Raw genomic sequence first — 21,428 nt, forward strand, 5'->3', positions numbered from 1 at the left:
TCACTTCAGCATTTTTGGTCCAAACTTTCTTAAACACATCGCTGACAATCCCGTATTCTCAGCTGAGTTTGTAAGAATTTCATAACTTTCAGGGAATAATACGGCAAAGTTTACCATCAGTGAATAGGCTTTAGTTGCATCACACAAAGGTCTATTCGCACTAATGTTTTAGCCTAAAAGTGGATAATGATGTGCACTGTCCTCTCTGAATAAACACATGGAAAATAATGTAGCCCCAAAACAAGGAAAAATCAGGCAGCCTATAGAGGTTTCAATGAAGTAGGAATAAACACCTTCCACTTGTTGAGATATGCTTGAGATATGCTAATTTTGCGCACCGACTTGGCCAAACACGACCGTCTCCCCATGACGCACGGCTCTCCAAAAACGCGCCGCGCGTCTGAGCCAATAACATTAAGGCTCGAATGTCCATCTTCCCCTGTGTTTTTAGCCTAAAAAAAAAACAAAAAAAACCCAGACGTCGCTGTATTTCATCTCTTGGTAACTGCTTCACGTGTCTCATATCTAAGCCCCCCCCCCTCCCCTCTCCACCCCCCCTCCTCGGTCGATTGACGGCCGCGCGGCCCAATCAGCTCTCGGCTGAGACGGGCTTTAAAGTCCCTGCTCCTTTGCGCGTTCGGCATCTTCCACTCCAACGCGCTCGGGAGAGGGCGGAGTGCATTCACGGGCCAAAGTGAAGGCTCCTCCGGCTAAAAAAAAAAAAAATACAAAAAGATAGGTAATAAATGCGTATTAATAACAACAATACCTTCACTGCGAGTTATCCCGCCCCCCCTCCTATATCAGGCGCTGGGAATCAGGAGGGAGGAAGCGTCGCGTCTTAAGGAGAGGAGCGAGGGACTTCTGAACATCAACAAGCTGCACGCAAGGAAGGTGATTTTTTGAGCACTGCGAGGCGATCCACCGACCCTCCCCAAGAGAAAAAGCACACATCTGTGGACGCTCTCCTCCAGCCAGGGGGGAGCAAAGGTGGGCAAAACGACATGGCTGTGCTCCGCCTGTCGCTGCTGCTTCAAGTGGGAATTGTGCTCGGATCGAATCACGAATTGTACGGCAAGCGGCTCCCAGCGCGAGGGGGGATCGCGGCGGAGGGGAAGTCGACGCACCATCATCACCAGCAGCAGCAACAGCAGCAGCGGCATCTGGCTCACCTCCGCGCTCACGGGGAGGCTGAGGAGCTGGCGCAGAGAGGAGGAGGCGGTGGAGGTGGTGGTGGAGGAGAGCGCGACGAGCCCCGGGTGGTCACGGCGTTTCTCCACACGGGCGACTCCGGCACGTTAGCGCGCGCCAACTGCAGCCGCCGGTTCGAGCTCGCCGCGCCGCACCACGGGGGGAAGTCGGGCCACGCGATGGGCAGCGTCCTGGACACGGTGCTGCACGCCACCAACTTCCTCAACATGATCCTGCAAGCCAACAGGTCCAGGGAGCAGAGCCTGCGGAGGGACATAGAGTGGTATCACGCCCTGGTGAGGAGCATACTGGAGGGGGACGAGAAAATCCACCGCGCCGTGGTGACTTTCAGCCTGGATTCCTCGGCCGTGGGGGGGCCCGACGTGCTGCTCCAGGCGACGCGGGCGGGCGGGGAGATCGTCCTGCAGGATCTGTCCGGGGAAGCGCACAGGCACCTGCAGAACCGGAGCGCGGAGACGGAGTGGTACCACGGGGTGAAGGAGAGGAGGAAGAAGCCCGCGTTTCACAAGCGGGTGCTCAGCCAGGATTTTACATCGGTGGACAATTCTTTGAAGCGCGGGGAGAGCTATATCCCGGATAAGACGCACGTCAAGTGGTCCGCGCCGTACCTGGAGTGCCAGAACGGGAATTTGGTGCCACAGTGGCTTTTGACCCTGTCTGCGGGTTTCTACGGCCTCAAGCAGAACCAGGCGCCAGAATTCAGGTAGGTGTCAGATTCCACCTGGAAGCAAAGCAATCTCATCTTTATTAACAAAGTACACGGTATGAAGTTTTCTCTATGAGTGACATGGGGACGTGTAACTTCTATGACAGGTTTCTTTCTCGCACCGAGTCTCCACTTAAAGCCACACTGCAGAATATTCCAAGTTGTATGTCGCTACATCCAGAAAATAGTCCTGGTGTAAGATGCTGATAAATAAACAAACAAACAAACAAACAAACAAACAAACAAACAAACATGACAGTGATAAATGAAGGATCACCTATTTAAACCTTAAGTCCCACTGTCCCACTGTCCCGCTCCCAGCAAAGTTACAAGTCAGGTGAAATGTTGCACTTTTTCTTTAGAGTAGCCTATACTTAATTAGGTCTTCAAGTTATTTCCATAAGTATTTGTTGATTGATTGATTGTTCTTTGTACAGATAAGATCTAAAATCCCATCTGAAAAAAATGTCAACAAATAAACCCATAGTTTTGGCTCATTTTATATTTCTTCTTTTGTTTCCAAAATATATCATGCTGTACTTGTTTATGACGGACATGGACTGCTAAAATAAAATCTTTCTTCTTCAGTGATACAGGGCAGACGGGCACAACGTCCGAAATGGTAGTTTAGTGAAAATCAAGTTAGTGCTTCAAGTTCAAGTTCCTTACGTTTAACTTTGCTCTATATTTATACTTGTGCTTTACGACCACTTGGATCAATACTGACCTGGTTTGGACTGTGCATAGCCTCACGGATCACTTCCGCCCTGGCTTATTTCTGGACATCCCAATGAGTCCTGATTTAGTCCATGGATTTCATACCCAGCTTGTGACTGGTATGAGATGGGTTACTTTTAGGCTTAAGACCCGGCTTATTAGTCCTCGTTTAGAGATGAGCTATAAGAAAAATTAATGTCAAGCCCTGTATATCTAATATACTGTAACTTCATCATAATTATCCCATTAATTTCTAGTTCAAAGTTGCTGATCCTTTGTACATTCTGAATAATAATGTGCCAAATGAAATAACCCAATCACTGTAAATATATTTGTGAATATTTGGCAGGTCAATAGGTTCTTCTTGCAAGCAATGTATCAAGCTTAGACACTTGTATTCTGAAATCTTGTATGTCTCTGTATACATGTAACTACCTTGAATATTGCAATAACAATATAGTTATGATATATCCCTAAACCATTTCAACACACTACATTCCATTCAAGTATAAGCCCAGGAGATTGTAAAATGACCGGGAAGAGAGTGAGAAGTTTTAAACATAAACAATCTAACACCCTTCCCTCCTGATTGGACCTGAAAACTTATCTCATTGGCCCAAAGCAAGACTTGGAAAATACTGAAACAGGACCAAGTGGAGCAAAATTAGAAAAAAAAATGACTAAAACTGAACCCTTGCCACAAAATACATCAATCTCAGTCAAATGTCAGGGATTTTGCAATAAAGTAAATCTTGACCTCCACTCTATATACAAAATACACAGCGTGATGTGGTTCAGACCAGGACTCGTGCTGTGCGAGTTTGTCCTTGAGAGGGTCACAGACAGAGGTAGTTCCCGCAAATAAAAATAGCTCAGACGGGGGAGTCCTAACAGTGGGGATTTCTCCATACCACATCCAATTCAGAGTCCTTCCTAAAAACCCCAATGCACTATGTGTATAGTTTCATGAGAAGAAGCTTTTGAAGGGCATGGTTGTAACTGTTGATGTTTGTTTTGAGGGAAATATTGCAATTACGATTCAGTTTGTTCACTGTGGATGTTATACATGCAGGATTAACCTCTGAGAGTAGCCCGATACATGAACTGCTAATTCAAGAATCTTATATGGAACCATAACATGTTAAAGGCATACTAGGTATCACTGGAAATATCCAAAATAATTGCAGCCTCTGTGATTAACGGAGACATAATCCTGCAAAACTATTTTTTTTGTTGCTTTTATTGTAATGTCCCTGCCTAAAACACACCTGGAGGAATGTTTTGCTTCATTCACTCATGCGTAATCCTCTTCTCTTGGTTGTTTCTTCTTCTACTGCGGAAACACTCAAATCTACACTCCCTGGATCTTGTTGCATCAAAACACAAAACTGTCCTCCACATTTTAAAGCCACCTCCGGATGCTTTCGACCAGCTGCAAAAAGTCAGAGCTTGTTTTGCGCTTTTCTATCACCGTGCCATTCCCACTGCTACCTGCGGAGGGAGCTCCAAACCAATGAGAAATCCCCACCAGCCGAGACCCTTACTCCTTACCATCTTTTGATTACATTAGACAACATTTCGAATCACAAAACGTACAACATCAGGGCCACGTCACGCTTCTCCGTCATCCTCCATTGCGTCCTCTCATGCCATCGCTGCTTCTACTATTTATAACACGCCTCAAAAGTCTGAAAAGGAACTCACGGGAAGATTATGATATGACCTTGACGGATCACATAGACAGAGATGGCACAAAGCCTGTCTTCCATTCACAAAACTGGAAAAAAGCAGGTCGCTACATTCAGCCAATTAGCGCGCTCTCCTGACCCCATAGATCTGCATAAGACACCGAGGGACCCGTATACTTTCTATTACGACGACTGCTGCTGCCGCTCCTACTGCTATGGCGACGGTCACGGCACTCCCCGCATCCCTCTCTCTCTCCCCTATGTGGTTTCCCCTTATTATCCGGAGCGGGGTGCGGGGGTGAAGGGGGGTTTCTCCCTCCTCTCTCTCCTCCAGTCTTGACAAGGCGGCCGTGCGTGGTGCTAAAAATAGCCCCCTTTAGTGGATGTAGCCGCATTGGAGACTACTCGCTACAGGCCCCTATAATTCATTTTTCAAACGCTCTGCTATTTCTTTTTTTTTTTTTTCTTTTTTTTTTTACTATCGGTCTTTTCCCCCGGTGTTTCTTTTCTCTTTTTCCGCGGCTGCTCGATCCGCGATGAGTCACTGCCTAGACGTAAGACAAGCAATTAAAAAAAACAAAAAAAAGATCCTGCGGTTAGCGTTAGCCAATACAGCGCCCGAGACGAACACTGACATCTTGACAAATATGAGCAAAGGAGGATTTTGTCTTATCTTTTTCTTCTAAAAAAAAAACAAAAACATCTATAACGTCTCATCCGAGTTGCAAACCGCCGCCGTCCCTTTAAGACTTCCCTCCCCTTGCTCCCCTTTTAAGCAAACCTCTGCGGCCTCTCCTGCTCCGTGGATGTGAATTCTGTCGGACATCGGTGCTAGTGTCGGAAGTTGCTGCAGCGTTCAGCAGTGCTTTTGTGTCTTGCTGCTGTGCAAATTAGGAAAAGAAGAACTCTAAGGAACCGAAGCCAGTCAATGCTGCGGTTTGTCAGAAAAGTTACATGTTGCTTCAAAAACACACCTGCAGTTTGGCCATGAGCACAAGGTGGTGGCGCCCATTTTGACTTCCTGAATTAGATGAATAGAGTAATATCTGGAGATGGTCTCCGAGGTGCTGTATTGCAGTCGCCCACCACTCCTGACAGGTTACTACCCCAGCGACCCAAAACAATAGGTCAAATTTAGCGGTGGTAGAGGTCTCCGAGCTTGTACCTCCCCATTGACATCACTCTACTTGGTAAAGCCTCTACCGTGCACCAGGGCTTTTCAATCAAAGCTCAAAAGCTAATCAAAACAAGAAAACCCCTTGTGGTTAGAAACAATTCTCTCTTCTCAGCGTTTCCATGGGAGGAAACTGCATTTTCGGAAACAATAAAAGTCCAGGATTTAAGTTGACATATGTTAAGTCCCCATTGGTTTTCCACGCCCCCATGTTTCCATATGTTCTGGAGCAGCCCCTAGCCACTAGGGGGCGGTATCGCAGCAATGTCAGCCCTTGAAGACCAAAAAGAAGTGCCTTCCCCGCCCATCAGATAATACACAAGATAGTTTGTGTCGGCTGCTTCCTCAGAGCAGTGCTTCGGTTTGCTTTAACTCCACCATTTTTTGGTCTTTGTTCTGGTTTGGGGAAGAACTTGTTTGGTCTTTGGAAACAGCCTCCTTTACTCATACCACGATGACACTATTACAAAAATAACTTCTGTTCCCTGTTTATACTTTACTATATCACCGAAATGTTTGCAGATTGTGTTTGTAAAGTGTAGAATTCCTTTGGGGAGGTGCTTGGAAAGGACTGAAGAGCCACTGGTTGGATCTCAACCCTAATGTCACTAAATGCCGCCGTGATTATCTCCAGTCAAGTGTGAGCGGCCCCTAGGATCCTTGGCGTTGTTGAATATTTAATCTGCATGGCTGGTCGTGTGTGTTCTTGAATGAATGTTTAATTGAAACGCTGGGGTTGCTTACAGGCAGGCGCCGTTTGCAGAGGAGAGGAGAGGTTTAGCCGTGATAGCGTAAGGGGGCTATCCCAACGCTAGCGCCGCAATCAGATTAGACGCCATTAAAGTCTGGAGTCGAGCGAAGCGGCTGCCGAGGCATAAGTCATGATTCAGCGAGAGCTTTTTGGCCGGAAGAAGTTGTTCTTTTGTGTTCTCTTTTTTCAAATGGGAGATACGTCGGAGAGAGCTATACTAGTCATGGTTGTCCTCAGAAGAAGGGTCGGAGTACTTAGCATGTAAGTTTTCAATAATAGTCTACAGAATATTCTACGTATTTTTCACAGAATATTCATTCCTCCATAGATTTTGATGGGAAACTTTTTTAGTGTTGTAATTAACAAACTGTGAGTGGATGAAATTAAATCTGACCAATTGATTGTGCATAATTTCAAATCATGAAAAGTGACTTCCTGTTTCAATCCAGCACACCAAAGTAAAAGCACCATCTTATTCATTAGTTCAACTTTCTTTCTGCCTAACTATTAATAGACAAAATCTAATGTAGCAAGTATCTGTTGAACTAATCAATGAGACGAGCTGTGTGCTTTTATTTTGGCGTGCTGGATCGAAACAGGAAGTCACTTCTTGGGCGGCGTTATTAGGTTTTGATGTTCTACACAGAGTCAATTAAGGAACCCAAAACGTGTGGAGACAGTATTGTGTCAAAAAAATGTGTGCGTGCGTAACCAGATGTGTCTGTGAGTAACCAGATGTGTCTGTGAGTAACCAGATGTGTCTGTGAGTAACCAGATGTGTCTGTGAGTAACCAGATGTGTCTGTGAGTAACCAGATGTGTCTGTGAGTAACCAGATGTGTCTGTGAGTAACCAAATGTGTCTGTGAGTAACCAGATGTGTTCGTGTGTAACCAGATGTGTACGTGTGTAACCAGATGTGTCTGTGAGTAACCAGATGTGTGCGTGTGTATCCAGATGTGTGCGTGTGTAAGTGCGTGGTTAATCACAGACACATCTGTTTACTCACGTACACATCTGGTTACTCACAGACACATCTGGTTAATCACAGACAAATGTTTTTGACACAATATTGTCTCCATAAAAACGCCCTTTTAAATAAAGGTTGTATCAAATATGTCAACAAAACATGTATCGTACTTGGGGGCGTGATCTGGCGTCGGGTGAAATGGCCTGTTTTTTGACACAATGTTAGAATTTGAAATGAAACATAAACACTGCTGTAGCTTGTAGCTTGCAGCCAACATAGGCACAATTCATTGGTCTGTATCTTTGTTTGGTAGAATACACGTTTATACTGTAGTGGAGAGTATTGGGAATGCAGTTTTGAAGCAGGAGGCTTTGCTGAAATACTTGGACTGTATTCCCCCATTGAGCGTTTGTGTTCATGGGCGTTCCCAAAGAATCCGACTGCATAGCTCCTCATTCTTCACCCCCTGACCAATCGCCTGTCAAGCCACTCTTCCCAGCGCTCTCTCTCTCCTGAACCCACGGCTCAAAAACATGCTCGCTGAATCCCAATAATTCCATCAGGAGTCCGGTTATGCAGCGTTTGTAATCTCTCGCCTTCACCTTGGCGCGTCCTTTCTCCCCAGGCTTAATCTTTAGCGTGTTTCCGCTGTGGTATGGGAGTATCGGGCGCCCCATCCCGAGCCTGGGCCCGATAAGGAGCACCCGCCTGGGGAGGGGAAGAGGCGGCTAATATAACCGCCTTCCTTCTCTCCTCCACATGAATACACAATCGATAACGCTGATGAATTAATAATGAAAGATGTCGAACAACAAGCCGGCATGGGGCATCTCCATTCCTGCCTCTCGGTGCTGCAGTCACTTCCCGTTTGTCCTGAAGGTGCTCGTAAGAGAGCGCAGTACCTCATGTGAAACTACGGTGTCTAGCGTTTAAAAAGGACTTCCTTGTGTTATGGTCATTCATATGTTGATGTTCTGTGAGGGTTGTGGAATAGAGCTTGGACTTTAGTGTCCTGAATGAGAATTGTGGCGTATACAGTAGATCTACTTTGGAGCTTTGACCGTAGCACTGATATTTCACGTTGTATAGTTACCACCCGCCTAAACCAAATGCATTAGGTCCTCTTTGGCTGTTATATAGCCCTGTGGAACACCTCATTTGAAAGCTAAGACCCACAATACTGATCTTTTTCCCCACGTTGTTGCTGTGTTGTGTCACCTTTTGCATGTTTTTTCTTTCTTTCTTTTTTTCCATTTTTGTGACATTTTTGTTGAATTTTTGTCACTTTTTTGTTGAGTTTTTTGTCATTTTTTATTGAATTTTTCTCTTCTTTTTTTTTAGTTCTTGTCACATTTTTGTTGAATTTTTGTCACATTTTTGTTGAATTTTTGTCACATTTTTGTTGAGTTTTGGTCACATTTTTGTTGAATTTTTGTTGAATTTTCGTCACTCTTTGGTTGAGTCTTTGTTGAATTTTTGTCACATTTTAGTCACATTTTTGTTGAGTTTTTGTTGAGTTTTTGTTAAGTTTTTGTTGAGTTTTTGTTGAGTTTTTGTTGAGTTTTCGTCGAATTTTTGTTGAATTTTTGTTGAATTTTCGTTGAATTTTTGTCACATTTTTGTTGAATTTTTGTTGAATTTTTGTCACATTTGTGTTGAATTTTTGTCACTCTTTGGTTGAGTTTTTGTCACATTTTTCTCACATCTTTGTTGAATTTTTGTCACATTTTTGTTGCGTTTACATCCTTGTTTTCTTCTCATTTTTTGTGGCTATTTTGGTGCTTTTTTCCCAAGAAGCTTTTTGATTAGGGTAAAGCCAAACTGGAGAAAATGGGATCGATTCAGGTGGGAGTTAAGTTAACGTCTGTGCAGGAATCTCATATCTCGATCATCTCCAAATCCAAAACAGAAATAACAAGAAAAATGCAAACTGGTGCAACTTCTCTTCTCAGCAGCCCCAGCTTAGAAAACAGGCCGTAACAATCAGAGAACTGTTTTGTTGCTAGCGCCATTGCCAGGCCCTTTACTGTTGGAGGTAATTGGGAGAGCGCTCGAACTCCCCTAAAGCTACCACAGTATGAAAAACATAGGAGGCCATTGTCTTTGGGAAGTCGTTGTTTTACTTTCCTCACAGCAAGATTTAATTGTGAAGAAGCTGCAGTAGCTATACAGCAGGAGAAGTTGGACTAATTAGATTTTTTTTTTTTTTACCTCTTAACCACCGCCTCGAGCAGATCGTCTCCGGTTCGGCATAACACAAATAAAAATGTCCTGAAAAAGGCGTCTGAATAGCAGCAAGAAAAGTGCCAAAAACTAGATGAAAATGAGCCGACGATAACATGGCAACGAAAGCGAGGAAAAAGCAACGAACATGTGAAAACAAAAAGGCTCAAAAAAGCAGCAAAAACGAGGGGAGAACGCAAGAAAAAAGTGATGAAAACAAGGATGAAAACGCACCAAAAAAAAAGCCACAAATGAGCAACTACAAAGTGATCAAAACGACACGAAAATGAGATGAACGGAAGACGAAAACGAGAAAGAAAACGCAACAAACAAGTGAAAAAAACTAAATGGAATTGAGCTGACAATAACATGACAGGAAAAGCGATGAAAAAGCAACAAACGTGACAAAGACGGAACTAAAAGCAACAAGAGCAAAATGAAAATGAAAATGAGACCGAAACGAGAATGAAAACGAGGATGAAAACACAACAGAAAAGCCACAAAAAAGTATCAACAACACAGCAACGGGTGAGGACAAAGATCCGCTTAGATCAGTTGTGCAGGTCTTAGCTTTCAAATCAGGCTGTAAGAAAGCTTTAGATTTGGGTAAATATCAAATAATAATGACTTGACTTTCATAGATCTGCTATTGGGAGATGCAAGTGGAGCTGAAAAAGAATAGAGACAGATTCCAAGTTAACAATCAAGTCCCGCCCTTGCCTCCTGATTGGAGCTTTCCTTCACAGGAAATCTCGTCTCATTGGTCAAAGCTCTGGGGATTCTGATTAGTGGCCCATAATCTGTAAAGGGAGGGGCTTAAGAAAAATAATTATTATTGAAGATTACTGATGCAGGCCCAGGCGCGATCTGTAAAGATTGTCAAGCAATTAAACTTACAGTCCATCACTTTAAATAATGAAACTCCTGGGCTGGAATGAGGTCCCGAAGCGCCACTGGTGTCACTTTGATCGGAATCTTGAAATCTAGTCGCAATTGTGAAAACTCGCCATGAGACTGTGCAGCCCTACACATATATTCAGTTTTGTTTGTATAAAATCTAATAGTTATTTTCCACACTATTGAACACCTTTACCTTCTCCATGAAGCAATAACCCGGATCAGATTAGACAGATGTTGCATTGATCCGCAGAGCGATACAGGAAGTTCTGGAATGGCATTATCGAACGCTACAGCGCGCCACTGTCGGTTCTGTGTACGACTCGCTGGTATTTCTCCTGCGACAATGGCACATCCGTCCCATAATGGCTTATACGCCAGTGCACGGGACATTGCAGTGTGCCAGATTGCAAATGCATGCTTCGCGGTTACACTGATGGACTCCCTCAGTGTCATCCGAGTGTAAAAATCTGATATATCCTCAAGAGATGGAACAATACAGAGGGAGAAAGCAAGACACCTCACTGGAACTATTGCTTTTTTAGCTTTTAATGGTGCCTTTAACCTCTTAACTCCCACCTGAACTGAGCACATTGTAGTTTGTCTCCACCCAAATATTTAAAAACTCATAAAATAGCGATAAAATTAGGGAATGAACTGCAGAAAATGCACTTGGTAAAGTGCATGGTCCAGGAATCGAACCCGGGACCTTCTAGCATGACTGAAGCATGTCCTTCCTCCTGAAATCCGCTTGCCTGTGCGTATCGTTTAGCAGCTCGTGCATCTCCAGTGTGGACAGGAGGCCAGCCGTGGGACGTCCGCAGCCTGTAACAGAGCGGGACACCTCTGCCTGCAGGGGGCCCCGCAACATCTGCTCAGAATGGACCTCATCCAGGACTATTAGCGAGGAAAGCCCACAGTCCTGAGGCGGGAGCAGCACAGAGGACGATGCACTCAGACAGGGAAGGGAAAAGCACATTAAAGAGGCGGGAACTATTGCACCTCTACAATGATATTTACTTAACAGTTACACAAAATCGACTTTTAAGACATGTTCCCTCATCAAAAATATCGATACCAAACGACGACTTTTTAAGTATTGATGCCAGGAAAGAAGTGTCGATACTAATTTTTATGATATGTAAAAAGAAGGCACCGCAGCAGTTCAGCACCGCAGCAGCAGAGGATTTAGGTTTAGTTTAGGTTTGTCACTTAATTGCATTCACATTGTTTAGTTATCCTCTTAACCCCCGGCTTAACCGAGCACATTTTCTCCTGTTCAGCTTTACCCAAATCTAAAAGTTTCTTACCTCAAAATGGATCCAAACTGATCTTTTTGACACTTTTTTGTTATGTTTTCATCTTTGTTTTTGTCTCATTTTCACATCTTATTCTGTTGCGTTTTCATCTCAATTTTGTCACTCTTTCATGACTTTTGTTGCGTTTTCATCACACATCACATCTTTTATTATGTCATGTTATTGTCATTGTTCATTTTCACCTTTTTTCGTTGCTATTTTGATGCATTTTTTCAAGACATTTTGAAAGAGTAATGCCAAACTGGAGAAAATGTGCTCGGTTAAGGCGGGGCTTAAGAGGTTAATTAAACAATGTTAATGCAATTAATGGACGGCTCAGTTCATATAATTTGTATTTGCCTATTAACAATATAAAGTAACCAGTTTTAGAAATGTATATTAATTGATATACATTCACCCATATGAAATTACCAGTATCGCTATCGGTATCAATATCATGTGTTTGTTGCAGCTTGTAGGATATGATTATGTAGAACAAAAGTTTACTGTCATTTTTACGTTTCAGAGCTGAAAGTATCTTTACTGTCAATAATATCGGTTATCGCGATATTTGTATATAAGAAGCCCCTTTGCTGATGTTCACACTGAACAGCAGCAGCGTCAGGTTCTCCTTTGCCTCTGTACGAGCCAACCTGCCTGACTGTTACCAAAACAAACTCTGTCGCTCGCACTGAGCAGGCTTTGGGAGTTTACAGAAAAACAAGGATTCACTTTGCGTCTTTTCATGCAGCAAACAAACAATTAGCAGCACATCAAAGATTAGAAAGCGAGCGAGGCTAACCGGCTTTGAAATAGCGGCTGGATTAACCAAGTGCATTTTCTCCAGTTCAGCTTTACCCAAATCTAAAAGGTCACAGCCTGTAGGCCAGAGTACGCCCTCATTTGAAAGCTTAGACTTTCACAACTGATCTAGAAGGATTTTTTTCTAGAAGTCGTCACTTTTTTGACATTTTGTTTCATTGCTTTTTTGCTTGTGTTTTCATCACACATTTTTATCACGTTTTTGTGACTTTTTTGTGGGTTTTTATATAATTTATATAATTTCTTTAAAATATAAGTATTTTCTGGGGGTATTTTGCAAACCCGGAAGACATGACACTTCGATTCAGTAAACTCCGCCCCCTCTCTCCGAGCTAATCCGCCCATGCAACATTAGCAGTAAAAGAAATATAAATATCACAGCAATAAGTAAAGCTTCACAATGCAGTTATATGGAGTTGACATCTGCAACACAGCTTCATAAATGGCTAACACACACACTAACACACACGCTAACACACACGCTAACACACACGCTAACACACAAGCTAACACGCGTTTTGATTGACTCACCGGCCGCTCCATCGGGTGTTTACAATATGGGACTAGTGTTGGTTATTAATCCACTTTGATTCTGGCGAAGGTTAGTCAAAAAACAGGCACAGAAAAACATAACATAAGCATAACAACATGGCTAACAGCCCCAAAAAGTCGATTTTGCATGATATAGGATCTTTAAAGTCGAACTGGAGAAAATGTGCTCGGGTTAAGGCGGGGTTAAGAGGGTTAAACATTTTAAGACAGTTGCCAAGTGCAGTGATTCCTATGTACTTCTTTTACTACGTAACCACACCTCCAAAGAGTTCGTCGTCTGACTAGAAAGTGCTGCTTCCTCTGGATCCGTAGCACGTCAGCTTGCCGTTTCAGACTAAATGTATACATCACGGATCCAGAAGCGCATAGTGGGGGTGTCGTATGCATGTAAAGGTAAACCCACGTGTGTATTTGCTAACGCCCGGGTCCTCGTGCGTGTGAAGGGTTATTAAGGCGCTCCGGTGCTGCTGCTGCTGGCGCTGCTGTCGTCATGGGGACTCCTCGGCTCACCAGGGGGTCTGTCAATATCACACCTCAGCTGCAAATGTCAGCACCAGGCAACGTGATATCAGCCTCTCCAGATGCTCAGGGAAGGCACTTAGTCTTAGATTTCTAAAAGGCTGCACAATATGTTGGCAAGTTTGTGGTTATGGCGAAATCGGCTGCGTGCGGCAGAAAAACGGTCACGGTGATGGGGTTGTTTTTCACAGGTTTTCAGTAATAGTGTGATAATTCTGATGGTATTACAGTTCAAAATGTCATCAAATCTCCACCTTTTTATAATGATCTGGAATAAATTACGTAGCTTCACAAAATCAAGCCGTTTGTAATGCGATGGCTTCTTCATTCATAAATTCTACGACATTTACACAGTCTTACTAACCATCGGTAGTCATTTATAAGCACCTGAAGGGTTGCCATAGTAACACTGCGCACCGTCTGCAGGGTTATGCGCAGGTCCGGAAGGGTTGTTCATTATCTGAGGAAGTCAAAGTAATAACTTGTGCTTAAACAAATGAATAAGAAAGTTTTAGAAATGATGAAGCACTCTAACAATTGCTTAACCCCTTAACTCCCACCTGAACCGAGCACATTTTCTTCAGTTTGGCTTTACCCCCAATCCAAAAGCTTCTGGAAAAAAAGCTGTGAAAATAGCAACAAAACTGAGACGAAAACAATGATGGAAATGTGACAAAAAAGTGAGAAAACAGTGATGAAAAAGTGACGAAAAATGTATGAAAAAGTGGCAAAAATGTCACAAAAATGTCACAAGAAATTGACAAAAAATGGACGAAAAAAAAAGACAAAAATGTGACAAAAATTTGATAAAGATTTGACAAAAAATGTATTAAAAAAATTGAAGAAAAAATGAGAAAAATGTGACAAAAAATTACAAAAAAATTACAAAAAAATTGACCAAAAAAAATTGAAGAAAAATTGAGAAAAATGTGACAAAAAATGACAAAAAATGACAAAAATGTGACAAAATGTGACAAAAAATTACAAAAAAACAAAACAAAATTGATTAAAAAAATGAAGAAAAAACGACAAAAATGTGACAAAAAATGACAAAAAAGTTACAAAAATGAGTTGAATACCCAACAAAAAAAATGATGGAAAAAAAATCCTTTCGGTTCAGGCGGGAGTTAGGAGGTTAATAGAAAATTAAAATCATACGTTTTTTGACTGTATTATATAATAAGTTTTGGCAAAATGCATTATAACATGTGGTTGTGTTATACAGTAAAGTGTTAGTGTTGGCTCCCAGTCCATCCATCCATCCATTTTCTTCCGCTTTATCCGGGGCCGGGTCGCGGGGGCAGCAGTCTCAGCAGAGATGCCCAAACTTCCCGATCCACACACACCTCCTCCAGCTGTTCTGGGGGGACCCCGAGGCGACACCAGGCCAGCTCGGAGACATAGTCCCACCACCGTGTCCTGGGTCTTCCACGAGGCCTTGTCCCACTAGGACATGCCTGGAACACCTCCCGCGGGAGGCGACCAGGAGGCATCCGAAACAGATGCCCGAGCCACCTCAGCTGGCTCCTTTCGATGTGAAGGAGCAGCGACTCTACTCCGAGCTCCTCCCGGGTAACTGAGCTCCTCACCCGATCTCGGAGGGTGCGCGCAGCCACCCTGCGAAGGAAACTCATTTCGGCCGCTTGTATTCGCGATCTTGTCCTTTCGGTCATGACCCAAATCTCATGACCATAGGTGAGGGTGGGAACGTAAATCGATCGGTAAATCGAGAGCTTTGCCCCGACTCAGCTCCCTCTTCACCACGACAGACCGATACAGCGACCGCATCACTGCTGACGCCGCACCGATCCGTCTATCGATCTCACGCTCCATCCGTCCCCCACTCGTGAACAAGACCCCGAGATACTTGAACTCCTCCACTTGAGGCAAGGACTCCCCACCGACCTGAAGAGGGGAAACCACCTTTTTCCGGTGGAGAACCATGGCCTCGGATTTGGAGGTGCTGATTCTCATCCCGGCCGCTACACACTCGGCTGCAAACCGCCCCAGTGCGTGCTGAAGGTCCCGGTTCGTTGAAGCCATCAGAACAACATCGTCCGCAAACAGCAGAGATGAGACTCTGAGGCTCCTAAACCGGACGCCCTCCGGCCCCTGGCTGCGCCTAGAAATTCTGTCCATAAAAGTAATGAGCAGAACCGGTGACAAAGGGCAGCCCTGGCGGAGACCAACACGCACCGGGAACAGGTCTGACTTACTGCCGGCAATGCGAACCAAGCTCCTGCTGCGGTCATACAGGGAACGGACAGCCCTTAGCAGAGGGCCCCGGACCCCATACTCCCGGAGCACCCCCCACAGGGCACCACGAGGGACGCGGTCGAACGCTTTCTCCAGATCCACAAAGCACATGTGGACTGGTTGGGCGAACTCCCACGAACCCTCGAGTACCCGATGAAGGGTATAGAGTTGGTCCAGTGTGCCACGACCAGTCATCCAGCAAATCTTTACTACAGAGATGATGGCATTACATTTGCCTACAAGAGCGTTGAGCAGTAAATGAGCCAGCCCAGTCCGGTTGACAATATGTAAATAGTTTCTATGCACTATGGACTGTTTGTGCATCATGTGGTGCTATAACAAAATCTATGCCATTGACAGGAATTTCATCACATTGAAGTAGAAAAACCTGGGGGAAAATACCTAGTAGTTTAAAGCTACGCTAAGCTGTGTCTGTTTGTTTTGCCAGTAGTGGTCAGTAGTGAACCCTGCTCCTCCCCCCATGAAAATGAACTGCATACACCATAGTAGACATATTTACCTATATCTAACCATATTTAGACCCATTTTCCCAGTGAACCCACTCGGCAAAGCGCTTACCCAGCTCTCATTTGTAGTTTACCCCTGGCTCCTCGCCTGTTTGGCCCGGGCCGCTCCCACGCCGCCGCTCCGCTGACCCATTGCACGTGTTAAATTCATAATGAAGTGCCTCTCCTGACGTGACTGACACCAATCTGCCAACAGCAGTGAGCGGGTTGTCAACCGGACGCGCTTGGTTTGGATTCTCATTTCCATAATAACAAGTCTGTAATTCAGCTGCGGCTCGACCTCGGCGCCCGCCCATCACTCATGTGTGTCACCGTATTGAAAGGCACTGTCACAGAATACTTGTAAAAAAAAAAAAGAAATATTGCGGTGCCTAAATTATTACAGCCATTTTGAATCTTGAGTCGCACCCACAGAGGCACTGAGGCCAGATTCTTTTGGTCTCTATGAGCCTAATATATTTTACTTTGGTGGGCCGGATCTGGCTCTCGGGCCGTCAATTGAATAGGCCCGGATTCACAGTAGGCTATTTAATCACAGATATAGACATGCTGGTTATTGACCTCCTTAAATGAACCCTGAGGTACAACGGGCGAATCCACAAAATCCTAAATAGACCTCTAGTAGGAAACAATGTGCTTAGGGTGACCAGATGTCCCAGTTTGTCTTGGACAGTTCCAAAGACGATTCTTCCATAACGACTGTACCCATTTTAAAAGCTCAGAAATCTATCACCTCCCCCCCACAAAGTCCCATTTTTATCCTGGCTTCTAATGTGGAACATCTGGCCACCCTAATTTGCTCCCTTCACCTTCACACATAAATGAACACACTTTGATTCACAATAAGTTGTTTAAATATTGCACTGACTTAGCTATTCTCTTTAGATTTAGGTAAAAAAACAACAACAACAGAATGTGGTTTGAATCCGTCTGAAAATGACGTCATGATCCAAACACTCTCTTTTTTTTTTTTTTTTTACTTGCGCGGTATTCTTTGTCATTCTTTCCGTAAATGCAATCGCTCTTTAACGTCTAAGCCTTAAATTGGATCACATCTTATACTTATGTCCATTTCCGGGCCAACTTTCGTCTTATTTGACATCGCTTTTGAGAACAATTTCAGTCTCATTGCACTCTCTTTTGATAAATCCCGCCCAAGAAGAACCTTTTAGACACTTCTGGCCCTCAAGCCAGACCCGACATTAGCTTTATCAACGTAATGCACTTCCATCAGAGAGAGGGGGCCTGCACCACGCTGCTGCTGCTGTCTCTTACGGGGTGGGGGTGGGGGGGGGGGGGTTGTTCCATGACATAATACAGGAGCTCTCCGTCCCTCTCTCTGAGGATGTAAATGTGCTGTGTGCAGGTTCACTGGGGCGTGTGGAAGAGCTCGCGGCCAATGGTGTTCAGGCCTACACCGGAACATCATGTTGTTTATGTTGTCTTTGCATTAATTCCGCTCCATTTGCACGAGGGCCGCGGCTGAAGGACCACGTGTTTGTGCCGCCTTTGACGAAAACGTGGCGCAGTTGTTGTCGGGATAGAGGCCTTTGCCAGAACCTTTGCCCCTCAGAATGGTGCACGAAAAGCCGGAATTTTTGAGAACAATGTGGCGATGTGTGTTAAATGTGCACACTTTGCATTAGCCCGGTCATTAGGGAACAGGATGTCTCGATATAGTTTATTTTTTTAAATTTTTTTTGCTGTATGCTTCCAGCTCTCCAGGCAGGCTTTGGCATTCACGCCAGGCGCACATATGGTGAGGAGAGACGGCGCTAAAGCACACACTCACCAGTGCACAAGTGAAGTGGTACTTTGAGAATATTCGCTCTCACTGGTCAATGACATGCAGAATCGAAGACAGATTTGACGGACAAATTGTTATTAAAATATCAACGTTTTGGAGAAGTACAACTATAAGTAGTTCTAGTTTTCCTTAAGTATGTTGTGTGAATTTGTGTGTTTGGTGGTGGATGGAGAGAGACTGATTGGCAAGAAGTCTGTTTGGGATATCTATATTTTTCCCTCTTTTTTAGATGTTTTCTGGTGGACTGTGAGCGTATTTAGCACAAACAAATAACTTTGACACAGCAGATTGTCCACAAGCAGTGAAGAAGCGGCAGTCGAAGCTAGCCTTTAACTGTTAAAGGCTAGCATGTAGAATGAAGCTAATGTTTGAACTCCCTGTTATATCAGGGTTCCGCGGGGCATTAAAAAGCATTAAAGCAGTACTAAGCCCTAGAGGCCATAAGCGCCACTGCAAGTGTTATAGCATGTTGCGTTTTTTTTTTACTCATTAATTGTCTGTGAGAGTAAATACTACGCTGACAGAAAAGACAAAGGGACAGAGGGATATTGTTCATCCAATTACACAATGGAGATTATTTTTTTCACTCAAACTTGGCTGTAAATACTGTCGGAGTGGTGCTAGCCCGCAGTTAGCTTTGCCCGTTAGCCTGTTAGCTTCTTCTTCGTGATTACATTAGTGTGTATTGCGCCTCCGACCGGGAAGCAGGGAAGTTGCAAGGGTGGTTTTTCTGGACAGAGACACCAGGGGGAGATGAAAGACCCCCCAGTCATCCCTTTAACACTTCTCGTTTTGTCCAATTCACTTTCCTGTTTGATGAAATGTTTGCAAATCTTATGCACTGATTTTTTTCTGCACTTGTAGTATTGAAATATAGTGGGTCAGCATGAAAAAATGGCATTGAGAAGACTGGATACTGTAGGTACAAAGTTGTGCTGTTGAACCACTTTGTTCCTGTGTCTTCTGTTTGTTTGGTAGAAAAGACATCCAGAATTCAGCATTTGTTAAAGTAGTGGTGGAGTAACTCTTTACTACAACCTAAATCAGTGTAAATCAAATACTTAACACTTGGTTTGAAAAGTTTCATTCCTCCGGGGCTGATGTGAATATTTCGCTGATGTGGGAGTGATGGCCAGCCTATAAAGTTGTGCAGTAAAGTTACGTATCGATTTTCTGAACTCCCTCTTTGATTGTCCTGAGGCGGTTTCGAGTTACTTATAGACCGGGCAGTTATGTGGGCTGGGTCAGATTGAGAGCCTCTACTACTACTGCTGCTGATGCTGATGCTGCTGCCTGGGTCAGACTCATATGGAGGTTAACTAACTGTATACGGTGAATAGAATAGAAAATCCATATGCAGTTGCTCAAAGACGTCCAAAGCGGTTTTCCCAGTGCTTTTGACGATAATGACGGTTATCATAATGACAGTGAAAGGTCAAATGCTCTGTGTAATAACATCTTGTGCATTTGAATTGAATTCGATTTGAACTTTGTCAAAACGGTTTCTTTCAAAATATTGCAGAAAACACTTAAAGGAAAGCTCTTTTTACTAGGGCTGCAAGGTTTTTGAATCGCAATTGAGGTTTTGACTATACTGCAATACTGGCATTTGAGTGATAGACGTCACCGATCAGTTGTGGAGTCTCTGATCACAGGTTCAGAGTTTCGGTGAAGCAAATTCTAAAGTGTCTTTAGAAAGGCGCTTTGTGATTCCATCCCGAAACTACAGGTACTCTGAATGTCGGGGAAACTCCTCCAGAAGAGGGCGCTGTCCACACAAAGCCAAATATTTTTTAAATGAGATAACTGAGTATTGTTCTCATGTAAGAATATGTTGTTTGATTAAAGTCTAAAAGTAAACTTACTTCTTTCACTCATCATTTTGGCAGCTTATGCATTTAAATATCAAATACAAAAATGGCAAATTGCGTCTTAATCTTAATATTTGTCCGAAAAATTGCTTTTAGTTTCTTTGTAAAAAATCAGGCAGCTCTACTTTTTACCGTATTAGAAAGTTTGCATCTTTCAGTAACCTTTAGATTATTTGCGGCGGCAGTTCACAAAAAGCCCCTCCTGAGCTCCTACATATCAGGGAAATGCTGTCTTCACCTCCACATCTCTCGCGAAGCTTTATCCTCTCATCGCAGAGTGAAAACCCTCACCAGAGCTCCACTGGAGACGCACGAGCAGCACAGTTTTACTTTTTGTACTCTTTATTCAAACAGCCGCACAGTGAAGGGGAGCAGGAGGATTGAGCGGAAGTGGCTTGTTTGGAGATCGCATGAAAGATCCGGAGTTTAATCTGCTGAATATTGCATTTTCTTGCTGACAAAGTGTTTCCTATCTTGATCTGAGCCTGATGCTGCTTTTGTGGAAAGTCTGAGAACAAAAGTTAAAGGCAGTAGATGAAAATAACTCCTGGCTTTTACTGGAATTCATCGGCTGCACCCGGCCATTACGGGATTGAAGTCATTTGTCAAAAAAAAACATAACTCCTTTGTCAAAGTCTTGAACACAATTCCTGGTTTGCGGACAGTTTATCAAAGCTCCGGAACCCTTTGTCAAAGCGATGGGAACAATTTCACTCTTTTCTACACATTTGTGACGTAAAACATTTTTGCTTTTTCACGTGAAAACCTGTGTGTGTGTCTCTGCACGGCCTCGTACGCCGTCGTAGTAGCGCAGAGAGAAACCTGACCCTCGCCTGTGCTTGTGTGTTGCAGGGGCGTGGTGCGCGTGGACATTAATCTGCAGGATGTGGATATCGACCAGTGCTCCTCCGACGGCTGGTTTGCAGGAACTCATCGATGCAACCTGACCACGATGGAGGTGAGAGCTCAGAGCAGGAGACGGCTTCAGTCTGTCAGAGCAGGAGTGTCCGTGACCTCGCCGAACGATTACGACAGAATCTACCTTTTATTGAGTTGTTTTAATCATTTTTGTCTTATATTATAATCCGTCCATTTTTAATGCTTTTCTGATCTGTCCATGTCAGTGCTCAGTTTGCCTGCGCAGCTGGACAGACAGGTCTTTTTGTTTTTGTTTTGACGTAGTTAAACAAATGCAATAATACTGTCCAATAAATGACAGTGATAATTACTTGACATATCTGGGGAGAGAATCACAAATATTGACTCCAGGTGAAGTAAAAAGTAGTCTGCCATGTCGGGTTAGAAAGCGCACTTATTTTATTTTTTCCTCACATTGTTGCTTTACAACATAAAGCTCATTCTCATCCATAAATGCCTCTCAAAGTAGGCCGTGTTTTGTTGAATGTCCAGTTTTATGGGGTACACGTATCATTAGCATGT

General features: G+C 43.8%; 1 protein-coding gene across 2 annotated transcripts in view; it reads left to right on the forward strand.

Annotated features, from left to right (window-relative positions):
• The first annotated feature begins 578 nt into the window (after positions 1-578).
• gpr158a (G protein-coupled receptor 158a) overlaps positions 579-21,428 on the forward strand; it is an 81,765-nt gene continuing 60,915 nt past the window's right edge. For both annotated transcript variants that reach the window (XM_079575904.1, XM_079575905.1), the window contains exons 1-2: positions 579-1,915; positions 20,841-20,946. In XM_079575904.1, coding sequence (XP_079432030.1) covers positions 1,005-1,915; positions 20,841-20,946 — 1,017 coding nt within the window. In that variant the 5' untranslated portion in view covers positions 579-1,004. The remainder of the gene's footprint in view (positions 1,916-20,840; positions 20,947-21,428) is intronic.

Source organism: Gobius niger (genome assembly GCF_951799975.1).
Source record: "Gobius niger genome assembly, chromosome: 18".
Lineage (NCBI taxonomy): Eukaryota > Metazoa > Chordata > Actinopteri > Gobiiformes > Gobiidae > Gobius > Gobius niger.